The following is a 26,025-nucleotide window of genomic DNA, read 5'->3' on the forward strand; positions in this document are numbered from 1 at the left end:
CACCTGCACGGGCCAGCGTCTCAGCTATTAGAAGCAGGCATTTCCCCACTCAAGAGAGAGAGTACAGAGGGTACACACCACGAGGCACCCTGTGGTTCTACCTGCGGGACCACGGAGAGGACATGAGGAAGTGGGATGGACAACCTACTTCGATCCTGCGGACACGGGTACAGGAGTTGCAAAGAAGAACAACCACAAAAGGGGATCCCTCCAGGAAAAGTGCCGCCCCAGTTTCCAGTGGGCCGTTCCCCAGACAGAGCAGAAGGCCTGATCTTGCTTCTGATCCTCTTGAAGGAACTTCCAAGTCATTTATGCAAGAAGTGAGTAATGGATACTATGACCAGTATTAGGGGGGCCCTGCCTCCAGCCAGGTGGAGGAAAGGGACAACCGGGTTTATTGGACGGTGTGGATTCGATGGCCTGGCACATCAGACCCACAGGAGTATAAGGCTCTAGTGGACACGGGTGCACAGTGTACTTTAATACCATCAAGCTATAGAGGGACAGAAACCATTTGTATTTCTGGGGTCACAGGCGGATCCCAAGAGTTGACTGTACCGGAGGCAGAAGTGAGCCTAACTGGGAATGAGTGGCAAAAACATCCCATTGTGACTGGCCCAGAGGCTCCATGTATCCTTGGTATAGATTACCTCAGGAGAGGGTATTTTAAGGACCCAAAAGGGTACCGCTGGGCTTTTGGCATAGCTGCCTTGGAGACAGAGGAAGTTAAACAGTTGTGTACCTTGCCTGGTCTCTCAGAGGACTCTGCTGTTGTGGGGTTGTTGAGGGTCGAAGAACAACAGGTGCCGATTGCTACCACAACGGTGCATCGGCGGCAATATCGCACTAACTGAGACTCTCTGATTCCCATCCATAAGCTGATTCGTCAACTAGAGGTTCAAGGAGTGATCAGCAAGACTCGCTCACCCTTTAACAGTCCCATATGGCCGGTGCGAAAATCTAATGGAGAGTGGAGGCTAACTGTAGACTATCGTGGTCTGAATGAAGTCACGCCACCGCTGAGTGCTGCTGTGCCGGACATGCTAGAACTCCAATACGAACTGGAGTTCAAGGCAGCCAAGTGGTATGCCACGATTGATATAGCGAATGCATTCTTCTCAATCCCTTTGGCAGCAGAGTGCAGGCCACAGTTTGTTTTCACTTGGAGGGGCGTCCAATACACCTGGAATCGACTGCCCCAGGGGTGGAAACACAGCCCCACCATTTGCCATGGACTGATCCAGACTGCACTGGAACAGGGTGAAGCTCCAGAACATCTGCAGTACATTGATGACATCATTGTATGGGGAAACACAGCAGAAGAAGTTTTTGAGAAAGGGAGTAAAATAGTCCAAATCCTTCTGAATGCTGGTTTTGCCATAAAGCAAAGTAAGGTCAAGGGACCTGCGCAGGAGATCCAGTTTTTAGGAATAAAATGGCAAGATGGACGCCGTCAGATTCCAATGGATGTGATCAACAAAATAGCAGCTATGTCTCCACCAACAAGTAAAAAGGAAACACAGGCTTTCTTAGGCATTGTGGGTTTTTGGAGAATGCATATCCCAGATTACAGTCAAATTGTAAGCCCTCTGTATCAAGTAACCCGGAAGAAGAATGATTTTAAATGGGGTCCTGAGCAACGACAAGCTTTTGAACAAATCAAACAGGAAATAGTCCATGCAGTGGCCCTGGGGCCAGTCCGGGCAGGACAACATGTTAAAAATGTGCTCTACACCACAGCCGGGGAGAACGGCCCTACCTGGAGCCTCTGGCAGAAAGCACCAGGGGAGACTCGAGGTTGACCCCTAGGGTTTTGGAGTCGGGGATACAGAGGATCCGAAGCCCGCTACACTCCAACAGAAAAAGAGATATTGGCAGCGTATGAAGGGGTTCGAGCTGCTTCGGAAGTAGTTGGCACAGAAGCACAGCTCCTCTTAGCACCTCGACTGCCGGTGCTGGGTTGGATGTTCAAAGAAAGGGTCCCCACCACACATCGTGCAACCGATGCTACATGGAGTAAGTGGACTGCACTGATCACGCAGCGAACTCGAATGGGAAACCCCCATCGCCCAGGAATTCTGGAAGTGATCATGGACTGCCCAGAAGGCAAGGATTTCGGAATGTCACCAGAGGAGGAGGTGACGTGTGCAGAAGAGGCCCCACCATATAATAAACTGCCAGAAAATGAGAAGAAATATGCCCTGTGCACTGATGGGTCCTGCCGTATTGTGGGAAAGCATCGAAAGTGGAAGGCTGCTGTGTGGAGTCCTACACGACGGGTTGCAGAAGCCAGTGAGGGACAGGGTGAATCGAGCCAGTTTGCAGAGGTGAAAGCCATTCAGCTGGCTTTGGACATTGCTGAGCGAGAAAAATGGCCAGTACTTTATCTCTACACTGACTCATGGATGGTGGCAAATGCTCTGTGGGGGTGGTTACAGCAGTGGAAGCAGAGCAACTGGCAGTGCAGAGGCAAACCCATCTGGGCTGCTGACCTATGGCAAGATATTGCTGCCCGGATAGAGAATCTGGTTGTGAAAGTACGCCATGTAGATGCCCACGTACCGAAGAATCGGGCCACGGAGGAACATCAGAACAACCAGCAGGTGGATCGGGCCGCTAGGATTGAAGTGGCTCAGGTAGATCTGGACTGGCAACATAAGGGTGAACTATTCATAGCTCGGTGGGCCCATGACTCCTCAGGCCATCAAGGGAGAGATGCGACATATAGATGGGCTTGTGACCGAGGGGTGGACTTGACCATGGACACTATTGCGCAGGTCATCCATGAATGTGAGACATGCGCTGCGATCAAACAAGCCAAGCGTTTGAAGCCTCTTTGGTATGGAGGGCGATGGCTGAAATACAAATATGGGGAGGCCTGGCAGATTGATTATATCACACTGCCACAAACCCGTCAAGGCAAGCGCTATGTGCTCACAATGGTGGAAGCAACCACTGGATGGCTGGAAACATACCCTGTGCCCCATGCCACTGCCCGGAACACTATCCTGGGCCTTGAAAAGCAAGTCCTGTGGCGACATGGTACCCCAGAGAGAATTGAGTCGGACAAGAGGACTCATTTCCGAAACAGCCTCATAGACACCTGGGCCAAAGAGCATGGTATCAAGTGGGTATATCACATCCCCTATCACGCACCAGCCTCTGGGAAGATAGAACAATACAATGGACTGTTAAAAACTACACTGAGAGCAATGGGTGGTGGGACTTTAAAACACTGGGATACACATTTAGCAAAAGCTACCTGGCTAGTTAACACCAGGGGATCTAACAATCGGGCTGGCCCTGCCCAATTAAAACTTCCACGTACTGTAGAAGGGGATAAAGTCCCCGTAGTGCACATGAAGAATATGCTAGGGAAGACAGTCTGGGTTAGTCCTGCCTCAGGCAAAGGCAAACCCATCTGTGGGATTGCTTTTGCCCAAGGACCTGGGTGCACTTGGTGGGTGATGCGGAGGGATGGGGAAGTCCGATCTGTACCTCATGGGGATCTGATTTTGGGCGAGAATAGCCAATGATCAGATTGTGTGCTGTTAATTGCTAAGTAACACTGTCACTGTATGTCCTCATTGCTATAATTGCTATCAGTTGTACTACAAGTAAGGCACAGGGATGATGGGATAAGAACTGACCTCAGCAGCTGGCGCCCAGCAGTTTCCTCAAGATCTACATCTTCAGCCCACGGACTGTGAGCATGAGCCACACCGGGTGCATCAGTCACAAGCTCCGAAAAAACCAGCATGCAACAGACCAGCACCACCCAGCATCTCACCAGCCCTGAGAGACTGTTCTAACAGATGGAGCCCAAAGCCGTGGATTAAAAGAACTCAACGGACACTTTGGAGGGATGGCCCATAAACTAAGGGCATTATATCTGCATGAATATATATGTATATATATATACATGACAGGGGAAAGTGGTGGCAATTCATTGGAACCTGCTGGGCATGGCATAGATGGTATGGAATAAGGGGTGGATAATGCCCTGGTTCCGGCGGGGATAGGGTTAATTTTTCCTGGTATTCCATGCCATGTGAGCCATGCCCACCCTGAGCTGCCGGGGGAGGGGGCAGGAAGTCGCAGCTTGGAGCGGGCTGGGGCGTACCGGGTCAGGTCAGTGAGCGGCGGGGAGCGGTGGTTCCGTAATCGTGTTTGTATATTCCCCTATCCGTGTTGTTGTTGTTGTTTGCCTGTTCCCTTTGTTGTTCTGTTAAACTGCCTTTGTCTCAACCCAAGAGTCTTGCCTTTTTTTTCCTCCGATTCTTCCTGTATCGGGAAGGCCCGAGCGAGCGGCATGTGGTTCTTTGTTGCCATCTGAGGCTAAACCACGACAAGCAGGTATGAAATCAAAGCATTGTTCAGCCAAAGACACAGTCACCCACCTATTTTCATGGTTTGAAGCCAGCCTCTCATGCTCCTTGCTCTGCATTCACAGCCTTTACTTGCACCATGGACGACATCCAATATTTTGGCCATATGGCAGACAGAGGCAAAAGAGCATTTCCTTCAGTGACATCTTAGGGAAACAGAGGTCTATCAAAGTCTTTGTCTTGGCAGTTGAACATCTTCAAGGTATGGATGGAAACTGCTTCCCCAGCCCAACAATTCTAAGAGATCTTTCAATGTTTTAAGGGTTACCAGCCACAATGAGGCCCAGCTTCAGACCTGGACAAAACAAGCAAACAAATAAACCAAACCAAGTCAAAACAAAAACACTAATACAAGAATGGGAAGCTTGCAGGAGTGAAGGAATCATAGCTTCACATTTCAGATTTTGTCAAATACACAGATTATGCGTCAGGTATGTCAGATTAGAAGGTACACAAGAAGGGTATCTAGTTGGCAAAAAGTCCACAGGAGGCTCACACAGAATCTCACACCAAAACCGAGAGCCACAGTGCCTCAAAGTGATTTCTTTTGACAATGAAATAGGGAAAATGCATGGAACAACTGTAGGCCTCATATAAAAACTAGGACTAATTTAACCTTTAATCCCATCTTTCAGATATTTCAAATTATATCACAGCAAATGTTTTCACCTTCCCTGTCTCTGGGCAGACAGAATCTTCCACCTCGACCAAACATCACACAACGTGAAAGCTACTTTTGCAGGAAGACACCGTTGAAGGAAAAGTTGCACACACAACTTCCTCTTATATGAGAACAACTGAAGTATGTACAGAAGAAAGCTATCTAGTTAGTAAAAAGTCCACCAGAGGCTTACAAAGGGGTCACACAAAACACCAGAGCCACTGTTCCTCAAAGTAATTTCTTTGGACAATTTTCATCTTGAAAATGCATGTAACTGCAACAGTGGGCCTCCTAGATCAACTAGGAGAAACTGAACTTCTACTTGTATCTTTTAGATGTTTCCAAATATGACAAAGCTAACTTAGGGAAAACACTACCAAAACATCATCAACATGTAATCCACATGTACCTCATACTAAAAGACCAAACACAGCACAGCTGCTAGGAAAATTACTATGAACTCTATTGCAGCCTAAAGGCTTCAGCAAGTCTAGTTCTGACGCCAAATAAAGCTAGGCAAACAGTGTAAATCACACCATAGTATAACCCTAAGTAAATTATTCTAATTAAAACTTACTTATCTAAGCTAAATAAATAATATCTTTCAACATAGGAGACCAGAAAAAGAAAAAAAAAAAAAAACCAACAAAAAAAAGAAAAAACCCAACCAAACAAAAAAACCCCAAACAGACAAGCAACAGAAGGAAGCCTCAACAGAGAAAACTGTTGTCAGAGGAAAGTCACTGGGAGGACATCTCGGTCTTCACTGCAGGTATTGAAATTCATCCCCCAGAGCACTTGGAAGTCACTGAGGTCTCAAGGTCCAGCTGTGACCTTAAAAATCTTACTCTGGACTGCATAGTAGAGGGTTTCATTTCACAAAATACTCATCAGCTCACATCCATTTTTTTCCCCACTATGTCACCCGCTAATCCCCCTACCAATAAAATTCTGTTAAGTGTAAGCACTTTGTTAAGGGCATCTTTCTAAAGCTATGAAAATATAGAAGAGATTCCTCTTTAGCTCCTGCTTTATTTTCCTCACACATAAAATTCTTTCTTAAGTGGTTGAAGTACTTGTCACAAAACAACACTCCCTGTTTCAAATGCAATCGCAGAACCCAGAAATGGGGAAAATAAACCATGACCTTCCAGGAAACAGTGGCCCGAAAGAAAGTCTAATTACAACTGTGAAGAACCTTTACATCGCAATGTTCCAGGGAGATAGAGGCGGATAAAGACAGTTTCACACAGGCATTTTAAGCCATTCTATCCATGCATCATCATTCTAGGAACACACTTATGCTTAAATATTTTATTATCAGAGGATTACGATAACCTTTACGGACAGTGAAGTTAGGAACGTAACATGAATGGCACAGGCCTTGGCACCAGGCATGAAATCAAACCATTGTGCAGACAAAACCACATTGACCCACGTCTTTTTATGTTTGGAATCTGTCCTCCCCACCATCCTTGCTCTACATTCTCAGACTTTAGGTGCACCACAGACTAAATCCAGCTTTTGGCCATGTATTCAGCCACAGGTGAAAGAGCATTTCATTCAGCAACATCTTAGGGAAACAGAGTATATCAAAGTCTGTTTCTTGGCAGTTGAACACCCTCAGGGTGTGGAAGTAAACTGCTCCCCAGCCTTAAATGTTGAATAGATTATTAAGGGCTATCAGCCAAATTAAGGCCTAGCTTTAGAACATGAGAGAAAACAAGGAAGTAATGGGAAATTTGCAGAAGTGAAGGCATCACAGTTAAGATTTCAGATTATGTCAACTGTAGTAGGGTCACAAGGAGGTCACCTTGTTGGTAAAATGTACAAGGGAGGATCACACAGGAGTTCACAACAAGCACCGCAGACACAGTTCTCAAAGTCATTCTTTTGCACAATAAGAAAAAGAAAATACACAGGACCACACCTATGCATTCGTAAAACTACTGGCAGAAACTGAACATTTAATATCCCTTTTAGACACACCACAGTGAACTCTTCCACCTGCTGAGTCTCTGTGCAGACAGAATCCTTCAACGTGCACAAACATCATGCAATGAGGAAGCTAACTTTGCAGACAGACATCACTGAAATAAATCCTTCTTCTGAGGGAGAAGAAGGATCACAATGCAGACACATGCAGAGCAACTTCTCTGCTCATTGCACTCCTTTGAAGAAACATGTTCTTCATGTTCTAAAGCGCATAAGCAATATGCCCAGTTGAAGACTCAGTCATCAGTATCTGCTCAAAGACACCATCATTCCTCCTTAGCATATGGGCAATTTCAAAGATATGCAACTCTGCTACCATTAATGCAATGTTTACATCCACAAGAAGTAACTACATTTCACAGGAAAACCTGCACCGGACATGACAGAAATTCATCACAAAAATACCTTCCCATCCCCTACATTTACATCAATTTTGATACCAACAAAGCATCAGCAGTTACTTCACAAGTAACTTTCACAAGAGCAAGAGCCACTAATAACACCTGATGGTCGGTCAAGGCTAGGAAAAGCTTTAATACAAACAAAATGAAACTCTACATCACAGTCTCAGAAGGACATAGAGCTGGAAGAAGAACGTTTCACACAGCAATTACTAGAAATAGCACCCCTGAAGTATGCTGCACTTCGACGGCTATTGCTTGCAGACAAATTCATCAGAACATTGTCATCTGCTCTCAGGATGCAGGAAAAGGGCCTTGGCAGTAGGCAGGATATTAAAGCACCACCAGGCCAGATGGACCATACAACCCCCTCTTTTTCCACTTCGAGGCCAGTCTCTTGCTGATCCTGCACTGACTTCTCACCGTGTCTATGTAACAAATAAAAGCATTTCTTCCACTGAGAAGCACTGTTGAGAATATACTTACCATCACAAGGAAAAACATGCCACAGGAAAGCAAACTGATGTACTCACAAACTCAAAATTTAGGACACCTACAGATGCATTTTCAGAAGGCCAGGAATAAACCCTGGGAATCAAGAAAATATGTGCCATGTCATCCCCAAGACTCTCCTAAAACCCTTTGTAGCTTGCATTATTGCCACAGCTCTTCATAAATAGCAGATAGACTCCATCCAAAGAAAAGGTGCTCAGACAAATTCTTACCATGGATAATATTTGACTTCTAACCATGTTTATGTCACAAGCAGGAGCATTTCTTACAGTAATATTTTAAGAAAACAGGTCTATAAAAGTCTTTTCCTTTACAGCTGTAAACATCAAACTCACACATAGGACAGTCCAATATAACAGATGTGGCCTTCCACACACTATCAGATCCAAAGGTATTTAGCAGGCAGTGAATACTCAGATTGTTCTTCCCAAAGCTCCCCTTATGCCATTGGTCATAAGTACATAATTGAGCTATTGCTTAAGGATAGAAGACAAATTGCAAGAATCTCCCAGGACTCACAATACAGATGGAATAACGTGTCCTAGGTAAAACTTCCCTGCGAAGGCAAACCTCACACTGCACGATTCTACAGCGGGACACTAAACAAGGAAAGGAGAAAAGTCTATCTCTTGTGTCCCTCAACATGGGTAAGAAAGGGCAGAGAAGAGGGAGAGGGAGGAGTCGCGGAGCAAGCGTGGTGGGAGGAACTCACCGGGGGAGCGTCGGGGTCGGCGCGGCGGGCGCCGTCGGCGTCCTCGGCGAGCAGCGGCGCGGGCTCGTCGGGCGGCGGGCGCGCCGGGAGGGTGTCGCAGCAGCTGCCGCCCGAGAAGCGGAGCTGGCTCTTGCGCGAGTCGGCGGTGAGCGACACCTCGTGCGAGTAGGAGTGCAGGAAGGCGCGGACGCCGTCGATGCCCACGAAGTGCGAGGCCGGGACGCCGCGCAAGGCGCCGCTGCCCGCCGCCAGCAGCTGCGAGCGGCGCCAGCGCCGCAGGCGCAGCGCCAGCAGCAGCAGCAGGAAGGCGAGGAAGAGGCAGGACACGGCCGCCACGGCCAGCACCAGCCAGCGCGTCAGGCTGACGGACGGCTCGCCCGCCGCCGCCGCCGCCGCCGCGCTGCCCAGCTCCGACAGCAGCTCGCCCACGCTCTCGGCCAGCACCACCGTCAGCGTGGCCGTGGCCGACAGCGCCGGACGCCCGTGGTCCTTCACCACCACCACCAGGCTCTGCCGCGCCGCGTCGCGGGACAGCGGCACCCGCGCCGTGCGCACCTCGCCGCTGTGCAGCCCCACGCGGAACAGCGACGGCTCCGTCGCCTTCGCCAGCTCGTACGACAGCCACGCGTTCTGCCCCGCGTCCGCGTCCACCGCCACCACCTTGGCCACCAGCGCCCCGGGCTCCGCCGACCGCGGCGCCAGCTCCACGCCCGCCCAGCCCGCGCCCGACGCCGGCGGCGGGTACAGCACCTGCGGCGCGTTGTCGTTCTCGTCCACGATCACCAGGCGCACCGACACGTTGCTGCTCAGCGACGGCGCGCCGCCGTCCTCCGCCCGCACCCACAGCCCCACCTCGCGCACCTCCTCGTAGTCGAAGGAGCGCAGCGCGTACAGCGCGCCCGTCTCCGCGTGCACCGACACGTACGACGACAGCGGCGCGCCCCGCACGCGCCCCTCCCACAGCCGGTACCGCACGCGCGCGTTCTGACCCAAGTCCGCGTCCGCCGCCCGCACCGTCAGCACCAGCGCGCCCGCCGCGTTGTTCTCGGCCACCCGCGCGCTGTACCGCGCCTCCGCGAACACCGGCGCGTTGTCGTTCACGTCCAGCACCCGCAGCGACAGCACCGCGCTGCTCCACAGCGGCGGCGAACCGCCGTCCGACGCCCGCACCGTCACGTTGTACTCCGACACCGCCTCACGGTCCAGCTCCTCAGCAGTCACCACGCGGTAGTAGTCCTCAAAAGTCTTCTCCAGACGGAACGGGACGCCGTCGTCGAGCGAGCAGGTCACCTGGCCGTTGGGGCCCGAGTCGCGGTCCTGCACGTGCATCAGGGCCACCACCGTCCCCGGCGGGGCGTCCTCAGAGATCGCATTCAGCGCCGACGACACTGTCATTTCGGGTGCGTTGTCATTCACGTCTGTCACTGTGATCGCGACTTTCGCCGTGTCAGACAGTTCTCCTGCGTCTCGTGCCTGCACCTGCAATACATGTACGGACGTTTCCTCAAAGTCCAAATCATCCTTAAGGGATATTTCTCCTGTCTGAGAGTCCAGGGAAAAAAGTTTCGACGCCCGGTCTGAAATTTTATGGAAACTGTATTTCACGTCGCCGTTTGTCCCCTCGTCGGCGTCGGTGGCCGTGACGGTGAGCAGGGCGGAGCCCACGGGCACGTCCTCCGCCACACGCACCGTGTACTCCGCCTGGCTGAACGCGGGCGCGTTGTCGTTGGCGTCCAGCACCGACACGCGGATCCGCGCCGTGCCCGTCCGCGACGGCTCGCCGCCGTCGCTCGCCCTCAGCACCAGCTCGTGAAAGGCCGCCTCCTCCCGGTCCAGCGCCTTCGCCAGCACCAGCTCGGGACGCTGGTCCCCGCCGGGGCTCGCCTGCACGGACAGCGAGAAGTGCTCGTCGCCACTCAGCTCGTACCTCTGCAGGGAATTCCGTCCCACGTCTGGGTCTTGCGCTTCACGGAGGGGAAACCGCAAACCCGGGGCTGTCGTCTCGGCAAGCCTCAATTCAGTTTCTACCTCTCGGAAGCTGGGGGCGTTGTCGTTAATGTCCCTGATTTCCACTTCGATTCCGTAAACCCGCATTTCTCCCTCCACTATCACCTCACAGCGCAGCACGCATTGCTGCACACTCTCGCACAGCTGCTCTCTGTCTATCCTCTCCGCTGTCACTAAATGTCCCGTCTTCCCGTGCAGAGCGAAATACTGCGTCCTACCTTTGTCCAAGAGGCGGAAACCGCGGTCTTGGAGCACCGGCAACTCCAGCGTCAGGTCCTTGGCCACGTCGCCCACGAACGAGCCCTTCGGCATCTCCTCGGGAACCGAGTAGCGCAGCTGACCCCACACCACCTCCCACGCTGCCACCAGGATACACCACAGCAGGGCTCGATCCTGACGGACCCAGTGCCTCCCCGTCGCAAACATCTCCAACGCGGCACCGCCGGCGACGCAATACCACCCCTCGCTGTGTCGCCTCCCTCTCCAGCTCCGTCCCTGTGTCGCCGCTCCAGGATGCTGCCGCCGGCTCCTCCACCTCGTTGCACCGCGGCTCCGCACCGCGGGGACACTCGCAGACCGCCCGCCCGCCCGCCCAAACAGACACGCAGCCAGCCAGCGAGCGAGCCTGGACGCAGCGGGCGGGGCTGCCTGCACCGCTCCAGCCTTCCTCTCGCTCCTCCTCGGTCAACAGCGGCGCCCGCAGCCTCCTCCCGGTACTGCAGCCACCCAGCGCTGCCCGCCGCCCTTTCCCACGGTCAGTTCGCGCCGACGGGACACTCGCCACGGACACTTCGCTTCCCGGCCACCGCGGATCTCCTCCAATGCCTTTTCTCCAGAGCATCTTTCATTTGATCCTCGAGGAAATCACGACCAGAAGAAATAACACGCCTTCACTGGGCGTGTGACTTCTATCGCACGGGAAACGTGTTTTTGTAATGGTGATATATTATAGCTATTATTTTTTTCTGAATATGACGTGTAGAATGCTACAAGCATTATCCATATAGCCCGACAGCACAATCGCCATCACGAATTGCACGGCATTTTGTAGCAGTCGTGTTTCATTACTTTTCACTCATCCTTTCTGCAGATCAAGAGAGAGTCATGCAGCCACATTAATTCCCCACAACCCGACCAATAGAACAAAGTAGCAATGAAGATCCTCCCTCAAATGGAGAGCTCCTTTGGCTTTTCTCTAAGATGTTCCTTTCTTTAACGATGAGTGTAATTTCTACTGCACGGGAAAAATGACCTCCTAATGGCGACAGATGTAAAGTAAAACAACTTCGTAATATGACCCGCAGAGTATTACGAGTCTTATCCCATTCATCCCAAATAACAATCCCCACCACGAATTTGTGTAGCAGTCATGCTTGAATGACTGGTACAGGGCCAGCAAAAGAAAACAGGCTCTGCCATAGAAAACCTGATATTAAGACCCACCCCGCCGCAGAGAACCAGATTGCCAGGTATTAGGTTCAAAAACCTGAGCGGTAGGAACTTTGCTGTAATTACTACAGTTCACACGGAACACGCTTCAAGTTAATGACACCACCACCACTACTGACTGAGATTAAACATTTAAAGGCTGAAGAAGGTGTGGGAAATCAAGAGAGAATCCGATTTAATTTGGGATTTCTCCCTAGAAGACATTCCTGAGAACACAGCGCAGGAGAAGGCTCCCCTACTTCTCGAAAATCACCCTCTCCCACCCACTCCGCTTGCAGGCTGTAGGTCACTTCATCACTTTGCACTCATTGTACTACAGCTACCCGGGAGGCGGGAAGCACCTGCAGTGAGCCTGGCCAGAATCTTCTGCTCGGTTCCCCGCAATCTGCAGGGAAAATGGCTTTGCGAGTGCAGCAAGAAGAATAACAGGCACATCTGCCTTTGCTTCTCTGCCTAGTCTGTATCCCACACCAGCAAAAGGGGCTGAAAGCAGTCATACGGCAGAGCTGATTTTCTCTAAATTCTTCTTGTCCAGCTATATTCTGGATATTAGTATCTTCTCAACAGTATTTTTAAATTGGTTGAGAGAAGATGAATTACATTAAACTGCTGGTACATTTACAGTGACAGCTAATAGTGGAAAAGGAAAGTTGAAGGACTCTACAGTGTGGTTTCCCTTTTCATTAGCCCACATTGATTTAGGGGTTTTAGAGTTTATACACATTTACATTTAAACAAGTAATTCAGTAGCTCGAACAACGAGGAAGGGGCTTTGATTTTCTCAGAAATCATAGTGTAAAACACTGATGCTTATTAGTATTCATCTATTTCTTGATTCTTCACCTTTTCGACCACACACTGTAGGACGACAGAAGACAAGTACGGCTGCACACCCTTAAACTATGAGCGGACCAATTGTAAATGTGCAAATGGAGTCTATTCAAGTGCCTAATTGCTGTCATTTTGAGTATTCTACCGTTGTTTTCCATATGTTTTCAGGATGGGTAGAGCCCTCCTCTTGTAAACAGGCAGACACAACAACTGCTGCAAAAAGTATTGCCCCGTAAACGCAATCAATTAGGTCCAATTACCTCGTTTTGGGAAAAGGGGAGAGGTAAAGAAGACAGGCTCTGAAGTACTAAACGCCGATTTAGGTTGTTGGGGTTGTTGTGGGGGTTTTTTTTGGTTGTTTTTTTTTTTTCCCCCTTGAGATCTCATTTTACATCTTCACCTGTGTATGAAAGACTGATCAGGAACGGGAAAAAAAGAGGGAGCTACCACCTAGCATGGAAGAAAAAAAAAGAGAAATAACTGCACAAAGAACTCGGAAAAGGTCTGCCTGGAAAAAGAGTTTATCTATCCCATTAATCCTGCCATTTCTGCAGCAATCTTTCCCCAAAAGATGAGGGCAGACGGTGGAACAGGGGAACATTCACGAGGGAGGAAGAAACTGTCACTTCTCAATTCATGGAGCCACACGCACCTTTCCTTTCCACACCACATTTTCCGGACTTCGTCATGCAGAATCATTCATTTACCGGGTTCACCGTTACTAACTCATTCGAGAGTTGTAGCCAAAAGCTCTCACCTGAACCTGCGACCACCAAAGAACTAAGAAGTGCCGACGCTTGATTCCTGATGTGAGTGGAAGGGGGATACGGTGTTCCTTCTTTCATGGAAACGAGGATCAGCACTCCACAGAAACACAAAATTAACCCGTCCCACTATTGGAATTTCTGCAGCAGCATTTCCAAAAAAGACGGGCGACACTCTTTTTTCACTAGGGATGAGAAATCCGTCACTTTTCCGTTCATGGAGACACAAGTACGTTTCCTTTTAGAGTCCAATACCGAAAAAAACATTAACCAACGGGTTTGTGTCCAGTTATCAACCAGGCCCAAGTGAACAGTTTCGGGAAAAATCGAACAGAAATGAAACATCTCCAACTGCACGTCTCAATCCCGAGTCTGTCATGCAGAATCAGCGGATCTCTTTCTACACAATAGGCATTCCCTTCACCCTTAATACCTCAGAAGACTTTAGGCAGCACAAGACTTGGAGACAAAACCTCTCAGCTGAAACTCAACCCGTGAGCACCCATAAATCAAGGAGAGCACGGCTAACGGCTTGCTCTGAATGGAATAATGTTACCCCGATCTTTCATTTCTTCAGGGACACAAGGACCAGCACTCCCCATGCATATCACCCCCCGAAATCCCAGGGGAACAGCCAAGGAGGTTCAGCACAAATCAAAGAAAAAAGCGAGAGCGAGAGGGCTTACACACCTGCGGGGCGTCGGCGGGCGGCTCTCCCGCGCCGGCGCTGCTGCTCGGGCTCGGCTTCCCGCAGGGCTCCGCGCCGAGCAGCTCCTCCGCGGGCACGCTGGGCAGCGGTGGCGGCAGCCAAGCGCCCTCGGCCACGGCGCGTGCCGGCGCCACGCACAGGTTGTAGGAGTAGGGCAAGGTGCCCTCGCAGAAGTCGGCCGGGAAGGCGGCGCCGGGCACGGAGAAGCGCTGCGCGCCCAGGCAGCGCAGCACGGCGGGCGGCCCGGCCCGGCGCAGCCGCGCCAGTACGGCCAGCGCCACGCTCAGCAGGAAGAGGGCGGAGAGCAGCGCCAGCGCCAGCACCAGGTAGAACTGCAGCTCGGCCGCCGAGTCGGCGCCCGCCGCCCGCTCGCTCAGCTCCGGCAGCGCCTCCTGCAAGCTCTCGGCCAGCACCACGTGCAGCGTGGCCGTGGCCGACAGCGCCGGCTGCCCGTGGTCCTTCACCACGGCCACCACACGCTGCTTCGCCGCGTCCCTCTCCGACACGGCCCGCGCCGTCCGCACCTCGCCGCTGTGCAGCCCCACGCGGAACAGCGACGGCTCCGACGCCTGCACCAGCTCGTACGACAGCCACGCGTTGCGCCCCGCGTCCGCGTCCACCGCCACCACCTTGCCCACCAGGTAGCCGGCCTCGGCCGAACGCGGCACCACCTCGAACGCCGCCGGCAACGACGACGCTCCCGACCCCGACGCCGGCCAGAGCACGCGCGGCGCGTTGTCGTTGCGGTCCAGCACGAAGACGCGCACCGTGGCCGTGGAGCTCCGCGCCGGCGCCCCGCCGTCCTGCGCCCGCACCGCCACCGCGAACTCGCGGCACTGCTCGTAGTCGAAGGAGCGCTGCGCGTACACCGCGCCGCTCCGCGCCTCCACCGACACGTAGGGCGCCGCGCCCGCGCTGCCGCCCGCCAGCCAGTAGCTCACGCGCCCGTTGGCGCCCGCGTCCGCGTCCCGCGCGCGCACGCGCACCACCGGCGCGCCCGCCGCGTTGTTCTCCGCCACGTAGGCACTGTAGGCCGCCTCCTCGAACACCGGCGCGTTGTCATTCACGTCCGATACCTCCAGCACCAGAGACGCGCGGCTCGACAGCGGCGGGCTGCCACGGTCCCTGGCAGTGATGGTGATATTGTAAGCGGAGTCCTTTTCCCTGTCCAGGGCACTGGCTATTATTAGTTTATAGGTGTTCTCTGATGACGGCTCTAATCTGAAAGGCAAATCGCCGTCGATGTTGCAGCTCACTTTGCCGTTATCTCCCGAGTCTCTGTCACGGACATTGATCACAGCTACAACAGTGCTTGGAACCGTGTCTTCGGGTATCAGGTTCAGGATAGGCAGGAGGGAAAGGGCTGGCGCATTGTCGTTCACGTCTAGAATGTCTATGTGCACTTTTGCGTGCGCACTCAGCCCACCCCCGTCCTTGCCTTCAACAGTCACTTCATAATATTTCCCTTCTTCATAATCTAAGGGGCCTGCTACCTTCACATCCCCCGTCCTGGAGTCCAGAGTGAAAAGATGATGAGGACTGTTTGCAATGTCACTAAAAGAGTAGGTAATTTCTGCATTTGTGCCTTCGTCGCCGTCAGTAGCTTTCACCTGAAAAGCTAAGGAGCTCTCTGGCAGGTTTTCCAACAGTCGAACCTTATAAATATCTTTCGTGAATACCGGCGGGTTGTCATTTGCGTCCGTCACGTTAATCTTAATCTGGGCGGTCCCGGATCGGACTGGATCCCCACCATCCACCGCCGTCAGTATCAAATGGTGATTTCTCTGTTTTTCTCGGTCTAAGCTTTTCTCCAGCACTAATTCAGGTTGCTTCGTCCCATCAGGACTCTCCCTCACTACAAGGGAGAAAAGCGGGTTGGGGGTAAGTTGGTAGTTTTGCAATGAATTCACCCCAGTGTCGGGGTCTCTGCCATTGCCCAATGGGAACCTGGCCCCAGGAGGGGTGGACTCGATCATTTCTATGGCAACAAATTCTCTGTCAAATTGCGGAGCGTTGTCATTAATATCCTGGATAGTAACGCTTACATGAAATATATTGAATGGGTTTTCCACTACTGCCTCCAAGCTGAGGACACAGGGCGACACGGCCCCGCAGATCCCCTCTCGGTCTATCCTCCCGTTTACCCGCAGATTTGTATTGTCTTCCCCGAGAGTGAAGTATTGCTTTTCGTCACCAGAGACTATCCGCAGCTTGCGTGCCGGCAGCTCCGCCGGGCTCAGTCCCAGGTCCCGCGCCAGCGGCCCCACCGGCGAGCCTCTGCCCAGCTCCTCGGGAATGGCGTAGTGGATCCGCTCCGCCGCCGCCCGGCAGCACAACACCAGCAGCACAGCCAACAGCGCGACCCGCCCTGCGGCTACCCGGCCCTGTGCTGCCGGTCGGACCTCCATTCTCTGCTTTGATGAAGCGTATCCTGCAGACGATTTTAAAATGGGTTTTCCGAGCAGCTGAATCAGTACCTGAGAGAAATAAATACATAAAATCCCTGTTGCCGATCGGAGGACCGGCTGAGTTGGGCAGTTCCTGCTCTTCTCTTTGCTCTGCTCTGCCCGGACCGGCACTGCGCGGGCACAGGGTCCGGGGAGGAGACGACTGCGGAGCCGCTTCTCCGCCTTGGCCAACAGCGACACCCTGAGCCGGTGCCTGAGAACGGCAGCGTCCGAGAGGAAGACGACAGCCCGAAGGTCCTGCCGTGCACATCCTTAATTCGTACTCACACGCGTGCCCGGAAAGCGCAGGTGTTACCAGTAGCGCGAAACAGAAAACTTGTATCTGTGCTGCAACGGTACATCTAGGAATTCCCATTGTAGGAATTTCTTAAATTTGCAAGTATTCTGCAAGAAAAACCCTCCCCCGTTGCTTGGTGGATGTGGGAGAGGATTTCCATCTCTGCCCCACAGTGATCTTACTGGTCTCTAATGTGAGGGCGCGGGCTTGTCCGCCCACTGTGAGAGAAACGGCAGGACGGGATGGACGCTGCTTGGAGATAGTCGTTTTATTTTCGATAGTTGTACGATCCCGATTTAGCGCTCAGCTTTCCCACTTCGAACAGTGGTCGCTGACGGACAAGCAAAGCCGGGAATCCCAGCCACTGAGAAAACCACAGCAGGCACACCAGGCCTACTGGATCCCATCTCTTTCGACATTCAAAACCCAGCATCACCGTATCAGTGCCATACAATCCAATCCCGAAATTCTTTTGTCTGTGTCTCTCACAAACCACGGCCTCAATTTCTAAGCCGGCCGTTGCTGCAGAGGGTCTCGAACCTTAAGAACATTTTTCTGGCAAATGTCGACGGCCGTTACTGTTGCTTGAACAAGCCAAGAGAAAATAGATAGATCCCATCCTCATGAAAAGCCGTGGTATCTCACCTGTACATTAAAATCTTGTCTCTCATATTTTGAAGAATAAATTAAAAAAAAAGATCTGAAGGAGGGATATATCACCACAGCCCCTTATGTAGAAGACAAGAAACGGTTAGAAAACACTCCACACGACCTACCTAGAGGAGCAGCTCTCGCGCGTACACCAACTCTGACTCTCTGTAGGCGCCAATGTGAAGATCTCCTCCCCTTCTCAGTAAGGTGTCATTAGAAAATATGTTTTCCTGCTAACACTGGCCATTTATCCAGTGGAGGATAACGTCTTTTCCTCCAGCTGCACCTATACACAACTCACGGTAACAAATGAATAACCTATCAGAACGAGAAGCTGGTTTGAATTTGTAGTGTTTCAGGAATCAAAGGGTAGCAATCATGTGGGCATCTGTATATGAGGACAAGAGAAGGATGTGGCTATTTATGGGGTCAATTCACCTCCTATATAGCGAGAATTGCATATCACAACCCAGAAACACATTTTCGTGTATCTTCACACACCGAAGCACCCTCCAAATCGCTGTTTCCGAGCAGAGATTGATGTCTCCTAGTTCCAGGATTTTCTCTTCCCCCTTGTACCCGATACTGCGGGCCACAGCACAGTGAAATCCCGGGAGGACGCAGCTAAGAACAAGCCTGCATCAGAAAGGGAAACATGTTCTTCCCACATGCATGTGAGTTTGTGTCTGATGGGTGGCAGCAGAAAGAGGTAACGACCACAAGGTTAGTTCATGTGAAGATTATGTCTCGGCTTACATTCCCACTACACACAGTATACACCAGTAGAAAGTCACAATATTTTGGCAAGATCTAAGATCAGCACAAAAAAAACGTGTGCAGACCTTCACTGGCAATCTTACAGTATGATTTTCTCTCAGTTTGAAAGCAGTCATTTTTATGTGCCACTAGTTGATTTTTTTGAAAATGCAACGATACAAAGTATCACAGGCATAAATAGCAGAATAACAAACAATACAGCAATGTAATATTATTTATTAATTATATTCCTGAAGTCCTAAAAGCCTGTTCAGTCCTTGATGAAAGGTCAGTAATGGAAGAAATAAGGCAGGCCGCTTCCAAGATAGCCTGTTTGGTAGATGTGCTTTCAGAACAGAATAGCGTGTTTGGCAGGAAAGAATGTTTTATATTATAAAGAAAACAAGAAGTAAAATATTTTGTAGTCTGAGATTAACTCACATTTCGAAATTAAACGCAGGATAAACAGACTGTGATGAATCGTACTTTCTTTTAAAATATTTTCCATCTGTAGTCTAGTAAATATATTCTATTTCGCCTGTACACTGACCGGCAATTACTTTTGTATCGAATGGTTAAGCCATGAAGCCCACCAGTGGGAAAAAACTCGATGGGATATCAGAGGAATTGGTTCACCGTGTAATACGAACCTATTTGTAAAACTTGAGTGTCTTTATTTGGGACTGATTAATTCGTTCGTTGAAGGTAGATTTCCAAGTAACATGGGACTTCAGTTATTGGCTTTCAGGTTCAAGGTTGCCCAATTCTGCCAGCAATTGAGAGCTAATACTGGGGATAGCAACTAAATGCTGGGAACTGGGTATTAAAAAGTACTTAAAAAAATCAAGGAAGTGTCATAAGACCTAGAAACCGAAATTTCCTTGGGCAGCTGCACATGCAACAGAACCTTCCAGTCTTAGAGACAGCTAGATAAGGCGAGCTCCGCCCAGCAGGTACAGAACATGACACATAAAACACAGGCAGCAGACTCAGTACGTGTTCAGGAGGTGACATTCATAAACTGGTGACCATCGTAAAATGTTATTTACAAGACTGCTAACGATGCACTTCGAAATGTCTGTGGCTACCTTAACAATCCCAAGCATTGCGTAAACAAAAGAAAATAAATTAACGTACCTGAAAGGAAACTTGGCCATCATTCTCGGTAACTCGATCTCCCGTAGGCACGAAATCACATGAAGACTCAGCTGGCGGGCGCGCCGGGAGGGTGTCGCAGCAGCTGCCGCCCGAGAAGCGGAGCTGGCTCTTGCGCGAGTCGGCGGTGAGCGACACCTCGTGCGAGTAGGAGTGCAGGAAGGCGCGGACGCCGTCGATGCCCACGAAGTGCGAGGCCGGGACGCCGCGCAAGGCGCCGCTGCCCGCCGCCAGCAGCTGCGAGCGGCGCCAGCGCCGCAGGCGCAGCGCCAGCAGCAGCAGCAGGAAGGCGAGGAAGAGGCAGGACACGGCCGCCACGGCCAGCACCAGCCAGCGCGTCAGGCTGACGGACGGCTCGCCCGCCGCCGCCGCCGCCGCCGCGCTGCCCAGCTCCGACAGCAGCTCGCCCACGCTCTCGGCCAGCACCACCGTCAGCGTGGCCGTGGCCGACAGCGCCGGACGCCCGTGGTCCTTCACCACCACCACCAGGCTCTGCCGCGCCGCGTCGCGGGACAGCGGCACCCGCGCCGTGCGCACCTCGCCGCTGTGCAGCCCCACGCGGAACAGCGACGGCTCCGTCGCCTTCGCCAGCTCGTACGACAGCCACGCGTTCTGCCCCGCGTCCGCGTCCACCGCCACCACCTTGGCCACCAGCGCCCCGGGCTCCGCCGACCGCGGCGCCAGCTCCACGCCCGCCCAGCCCGCGCCCGACGCCGGCGGCGGGTACAGCACCTGCGGCGCGTTGTCGTTCTCGTCCACGATCACCAGGCGCACCGACACGTTGCTGCTCAGCGACGGCGCGCCGCCGTCCTCCGCCCGCACCCACAGCCCCACCTCGCGCACCTCCTCGTAGTCGAAGGAGCGCAGCGCGTACAGCGCGCCCGTCTCCGCGTGCACCGACACGTACGACGACAGCGGCGCGCCCCGCACGCGCCCCTCCCACAGCCGGTACCGCACGCGCGCGTTCTGACCCCAGTCCGCGTCCGCCGCCCGCACCGTCAGCACCAGCGCGCCCGCCGCGTTGTTCTCGGCCACCCGCGCGCTGTACCGCGCCTCCGCGAACACCGGCGCGTTGTCGTTCACGTCCAGCACCCGCAGCGACAGCACCGCGCTGCTCCACAGCGACGGCGAACCGCCGTCCGACGCCCGCACCGTCACGTTGTACTCCGACACCGCCTCACGGTCCAGCACCTCGGCAGTCACCACGCGGTAGTAGTCCTCAAAAGTCTTCTCCAGACGGAACGGGAGGCGTCCGCCGATGCTGCACCTCACCTCACCGTTCGCTCCCGAGTCCCGGTCTTGAACGCTGAAAATTGCAATGACTGTCCCCAGCGGTGTATCTTCCGGGACCGGACTGAGCACGGACATAATCACAATCTCAGGGACATGGTTGTTCACATCAGCGACCGTGATGAGAACTTTGCTGTGGGACGAGAGTCCGCCCGTGTCCCGAGCCTGCACGTCCAATTCGTAAAACTCCTGTTCCTCGAAATTCAGCTTCTGTGTTATCTCAATTTCTCCACTTTCCGGATCTAGTTTAAAAGTCTTGTCGAACTTCTCCGTGATTTTAAAGAACGAGTACTTCACCTCGGCGTTTGGCCCCTCGTCTCTGTCAGTCGCTGACACCTGTAACAGCCGGCTTCCCACGGCCACGTCTTCTCTCACGGTCACCTTATAAACGGGCTGAGTAAATTCCGGAGCATTGTCATTTCCATCTAACACAATTATTTTGATTGTTGTCGATCCCGATTTCACAGGAGTCCCTCTGTCTGTGGCTGTCAGGATTAAATTATGAGCAGCCTGCTGTTCCCGATCCAAAGATTTCACCAATATTAATTCCGGATATTTCATACCGTCGTCTCCGTTTTTCACGTCCAAGGTGAAATAGGTGCTCTCGGTGCACTCGTAATTCTGTAGAGAGTTCACTCCTATGTCGGGATCTTGAGCTTTCTCCAATGGGAAACGCGTGCCAGGTGCAGTATATTCGCTGATTTCCAAGACGCTGTTCCTTTCGGGGAAAGTCGGCGAATTATCATTAATATCCAGTATTTCTACCTCCCCTCTGTAAAGGTTCACTGGATTTTTAACAAGAATCTCAAAATTTAGAACGCATTTAGCAACAGCTGCGCATATCTTCTCTCTGTCCACCCTTTCCTTCATCGATAAGTGGCCGTTTTGCAAGTCGAAAACGAAGTACTGCGTCCTACCGGTGTCAAAAATGCGGGCTTCGCGGGCGCGGAGCGCCGGCAGCTTCAGCGTCAGGTCCTTGGCCACGTCGCCCACGAACGAGCCCTTCGGCATCTCCTCGGGAACCGAGTAGCGCAGCTGACCCCACGCCGCCTCCCACGCCGCCACCAGGACGCACCACAACAGGGCTCGTCCCCACCAGCCCCGGCGTCCTCCTCTCTCCGCCATCGCAAAGCCCGGCACCAGCTGCCCGCTCGTCCCTCCGACCACCGGTGCCGACCTGCGGGTCACCGCTGCCGCCGCGCTCTTCCCGCCGCACCTTCCCCCGAGCAGCCCGGTTCTGATCGCTCCCCCCGTGCTGCTTCGGACTCGCACTTTGCAGCCCCGCGGCTCACTCGCCGCTTGCCCTTGTTCCGCCGCCCGCCTTTCGGCTCAGCGTGAGCCAACAGCGACACTCGCAGCGGCAGACAGACACTGCAGCGCTCGGGCTCTTCCACTCCTGCTCAGCGAGCAGCGTCTGCTGCAGCCCCGCGCTTGCGATCATCCCTGTTAACACTCCTTACATGTATGCATTCGGGATAGTATCTCTGACAAGTCCTGCCCACCGCATGGCTTCACAGAGTCATAGAATGATAGAATAGTTTGGGTTGGAAGGGACCTTTAAAGATCATTTTGTCCACCCCCTGCAATAAGCAGGGATATCCTTAACTAGATTAAATGACTCCGAGCTCCGTCCAGCCTGACCTTGAATGTTACAAGGGATGGGGCATCTACCACCTCTCTGGGCAACCTGTTCCAGTGTTTCACCACTCATGTAATAAAAAAATTCTTCCTTATATCTGATCAGAATCTACCCTCTTCTGGTTTAAAACCATTACCCCTCCACCCTATCACTACAGGCCCTATTAAAAAGTCTGTCTCCATCTTCCTTGTAAGCCCTCTTTAAGTACTGAAAGGCCACAATAAGGTCTTCCTGGAGCCTTCTCTTCTCCAGGCTGAACAATCCCAACACTCTCAGCCTGTTCTCATAGCAGAGGTGTTCCGTCCCACTGATTATCTTCCTGGTCCTCCTCTGGACCTGATCCAATAGGTCCATGTCTTTCTTGTACTGAGGACTCTAGAACTGGATGTGGCACTCCAGGAGGGGTCTCAGGAGAGTGGAGCAGAGAGGCAGAATCCCCTCCCTCAGCCATGTTTCTTTTGATGCATCCCAGGGTACAGCTGGCTTTCTTGGCTGCAAGCGCACATTGTCAGCTCATGTCCATTTTTTCATCCACCAGTACCCCCAAGTCCTTCTCCACAGGGCTGCTCCTGATCCTTTCTTCCCCCAGTCTGTATTGATACTGAGGGTTGCCCCAACGCAGATGAAGGACTTTGCATTTGGCCTTGTTGAACCTCATGAGGTTCACATGGGCCCACTTCTTGACCTTCTCCATGTCCTTCTGAATGGCATCTCATCCCTTAGGCATGTTAACCGCACCACTCAGCTTGGTGCCATCTGCAAACGTGCTGAAGGAGCACTCAATCCAACTATGTCATTGATGAACATATTAAATAGTACTGGTGCACATATGGACCCCTGAGAGCACCTCTTTTGACTGATCTCCTTCTGGACATTGAGCCATTGACCACAACCCTCTGGGTGCAACCATCCAGCCAATTCTTATTCACTGAATAGTCCATCCATCATATCCATGTGTCTCCAATTTAGAGAAGGATTCTGCTAGGGACCATGTCAAAGGCCTTACAGAAGTCCAGATAGATGACATCCATAGCTCTTCCGTTGCCCACTGATGTAGTCAATCTGTCCTAGAAGCCACTAGGTTGGTCAGGTAAGACTTGACCTTGGTGAAGCCATGCTAGCTGTCTCGAAGTACCTCTCTGTCCTCCATGTGCCTTAGCATAGCTTCTAGGAGGATCTGTTTCATCATCTTGCCAGTCATAGAGGGGAGGCTGACAGGTTGGTAGTTCCCTGGGTCATCCTTTCTACCTTTTTTTAAAATGGGTGCAATGTTTCCCCTTTTCCAGTCACCAAGGATTTCACCTGACTGCCATGACTTTTGAAGTGTCATGGAGAGTGGCTTGGCAACTACATCAGCCAATTCCCTCAGGACTCGGGGAAGCATCTCATCAGGTCCCATGGACTTACATATGCTTCTCTTACATATGTTCAGGTGGTCTCGAACCTGATCTTATTACATTCAGAGTGGCTTTGCTCCCTCTGTCCCTGCCTTGAGGCCCACTCGAGAGGTGTGGGATGAGAGATTGCTAGTGAAGATGGAGGCTAAAATTTCTTGAGTACCTCACCCTTCTCCTTGCCTGTTGCTACCAGTTTGCTAGTTGTGTTCATCAGGGGAGGTACGCTTTCTTTGACCTTCCTTTTCCCTGCTCCCTTGTCCCTGAAGACAGTTTCCCCGGGTGTCTCTTTGACTTGAACAGCTGGAATTTTGCTTTCTTAAAATTCAGGGTCCTGACTTTACCCTTCACCTGTCCCATATCCCTCAGGACTGAGAACTCCACCAGTGCATGGTCACTGCAGCCTAGTCTGCCTTCAATCTTGGTATCTATGATTAGCTCACTTGCGCTGGTGACCGAGAGGTCCAGAAACACATCCCTTCTGCTAGGGCTGTCTATTACCTGATATGGGAATTTAATATGTAAGAGGATAACAACGCTAATGACTGTTTATCTCCTATGCAAACCTTGTGGGGAAGAGCTGAGAGGTCAGTGTAAAGAACAGTTGAAGAAGGGAGTCTTGTGGCAGCAGGTCAGTCCTGTTTTGGCTCAAAATTTCGTGAATGCAGGAATAGGCAGATAAACAGCTTCAGCACAGAATCTGGAAGCCCGCGGTGCCCAGAGTGAGACTTTTTGCTTAATTATCCATTAAATAAATATTAAAGTTGGCACCCCTAAGTATGGTAATGAGCTAAAAGAAGAACACACTAAACATATATGACTATAGCACCCAACTCTCCACCCAAATCATGCTAAAACATCACCCCAGGGAAGGGATCAGGTAAGGTTAGGATATAAATTATGGTCTGATATGTTATATGATATGGTGTATTATAGTCTAATGGGAGGTGTCCCTGCCCATTGCAGGGGGGTTGGAACTAGGGAACTTCAAAGTCCCTTCCAACCTAAACCATTCTATGATTCTGTAAGGGATGTTGAGGAGAGTATCAGGAGAGATCTCTCCGAGGGAGAAGAAACTTGAGACCTAGAAGAGACAGTCAATGGGCTGTGTTCCTCTTCCTCTACCAAAACAGGGACACCTTCTTGGTAAGCATTGCACCTTCACCTCTTGGTGAAGAACACCTGTGATAACATTTATTCATTTATCAATTTATTTTGCTAGCATTATTATAGTATATTAGCGCTATTGCAGCTAGTGCATTTATCAACAGCAATTCAGAAGCTATTATATCTGTTGCTTCAATAAATCATTTTATCTTTTCAACTTTGTGAAACTGCCTCAGTGGAAGTCCTTAGCAGGGCTCCGAAGCAGGAAATATTTATCTTTTCAGCTTTGTCATGCTATTTCAGTAAAAGCCCTTGGCAGGTCTCTGAAATGGGCAAATGTTAAACTGTCTTAGTCAGAGCCATTGGCTCTGAAACAGAATTGTTTCAGTGAAGGCCCTTGGCAGGGCCCTGTTTCTGTGACAAAACTAAGACCCTTTTAATGCAACACCTGGCTTAAGAAGTTATACTTCCTAAAGGGCACCTCCGATGAGCCCTTTGGGAAAGCTCATCAATGTGTTCAGGCCCTCCAATACAGGAAACAGCCTTGCCCTCTCGTAGTGTAAAAAACAAAATAAACCATCTTGTTATGAACTGCATCAGACACAGTGTTGTGGTTTAGCCCCAGCTGGCAACAAAGAACCACATGGTCTTTTGCTCACACGCACACACACAGCCAGGAGCAGGATAGGTGGAGAATTGGAAGAAAAAGGCAAAACACGTGGGTTGAGATAAAGGCAGTTTAACAGAACAGCAAAGGAATAAGAAAAACAACCAACAATAATACTGATAGAGGAATATACAAAACATGATTAATGTACCACCGCTCACCAACTGGAACCCGAAGACCAGCCCACTCTG

General features: G+C 51.7%; 3 protein-coding genes across 3 annotated transcripts in view; all 3 read right to left on the reverse strand.

The window, feature by feature from the left end:
* Positions 1 to 16,838, reverse strand: part of LOC128915987 (protocadherin gamma-C5-like) — a 248,422-nt gene extending 231,584 nt beyond the window's left edge. Inside the window, exon 1 of the mRNA XM_054217044.1 lies at positions 14,412 to 16,838. Coding sequence (XP_054073019.1) covers positions 14,412 to 16,838 — 2,427 coding nt within the window. The remainder of the gene's footprint in view (positions 1 to 14,411) is intronic.
* On the reverse strand, positions 3,164 to 11,125 carry LOC128915990 (protocadherin gamma-A10-like; the record flags this gene model as incomplete). The annotated part of the gene is made up of 2 exons (XM_054217053.1): positions 8,604 to 11,125; positions 3,164 to 3,210 (listed from the first exon to the last, which is right to left on the reverse strand). Coding segments are annotated over exons 1-2 (2,547 nt in total), but the record flags the coding sequence as incomplete, so codon positions are not given.
* A 1,417-nt stretch (positions 16,839 to 18,255) lies between the features above and the next one.
* On the reverse strand, positions 18,256 to 22,152 carry LOC128916243 (protocadherin gamma-A12-like). Its single transcript, XM_054217624.1, has 2 exons — positions 19,720 to 22,152; positions 18,256 to 18,267 (listed from the first exon to the last, which is right to left on the reverse strand). The coding sequence occupies exons 1-2, from the start codon at positions 22,150 to 22,152 to the stop codon at positions 18,256 to 18,258; spliced, it is 2,445 nt and encodes an 814-aa protein (XP_054073599.1).
* Positions 22,153 to 26,025: the final 3,873 nt, after the last annotated feature.

Source organism: Rissa tridactyla, chromosome 11 (genome assembly GCF_028500815.1).
Source record: "Rissa tridactyla isolate bRisTri1 chromosome 11, bRisTri1.patW.cur.20221130, whole genome shotgun sequence".
In the NCBI taxonomy this organism is placed as follows: Eukaryota; Metazoa; Chordata; class Aves; order Charadriiformes; family Laridae; genus Rissa; species Rissa tridactyla.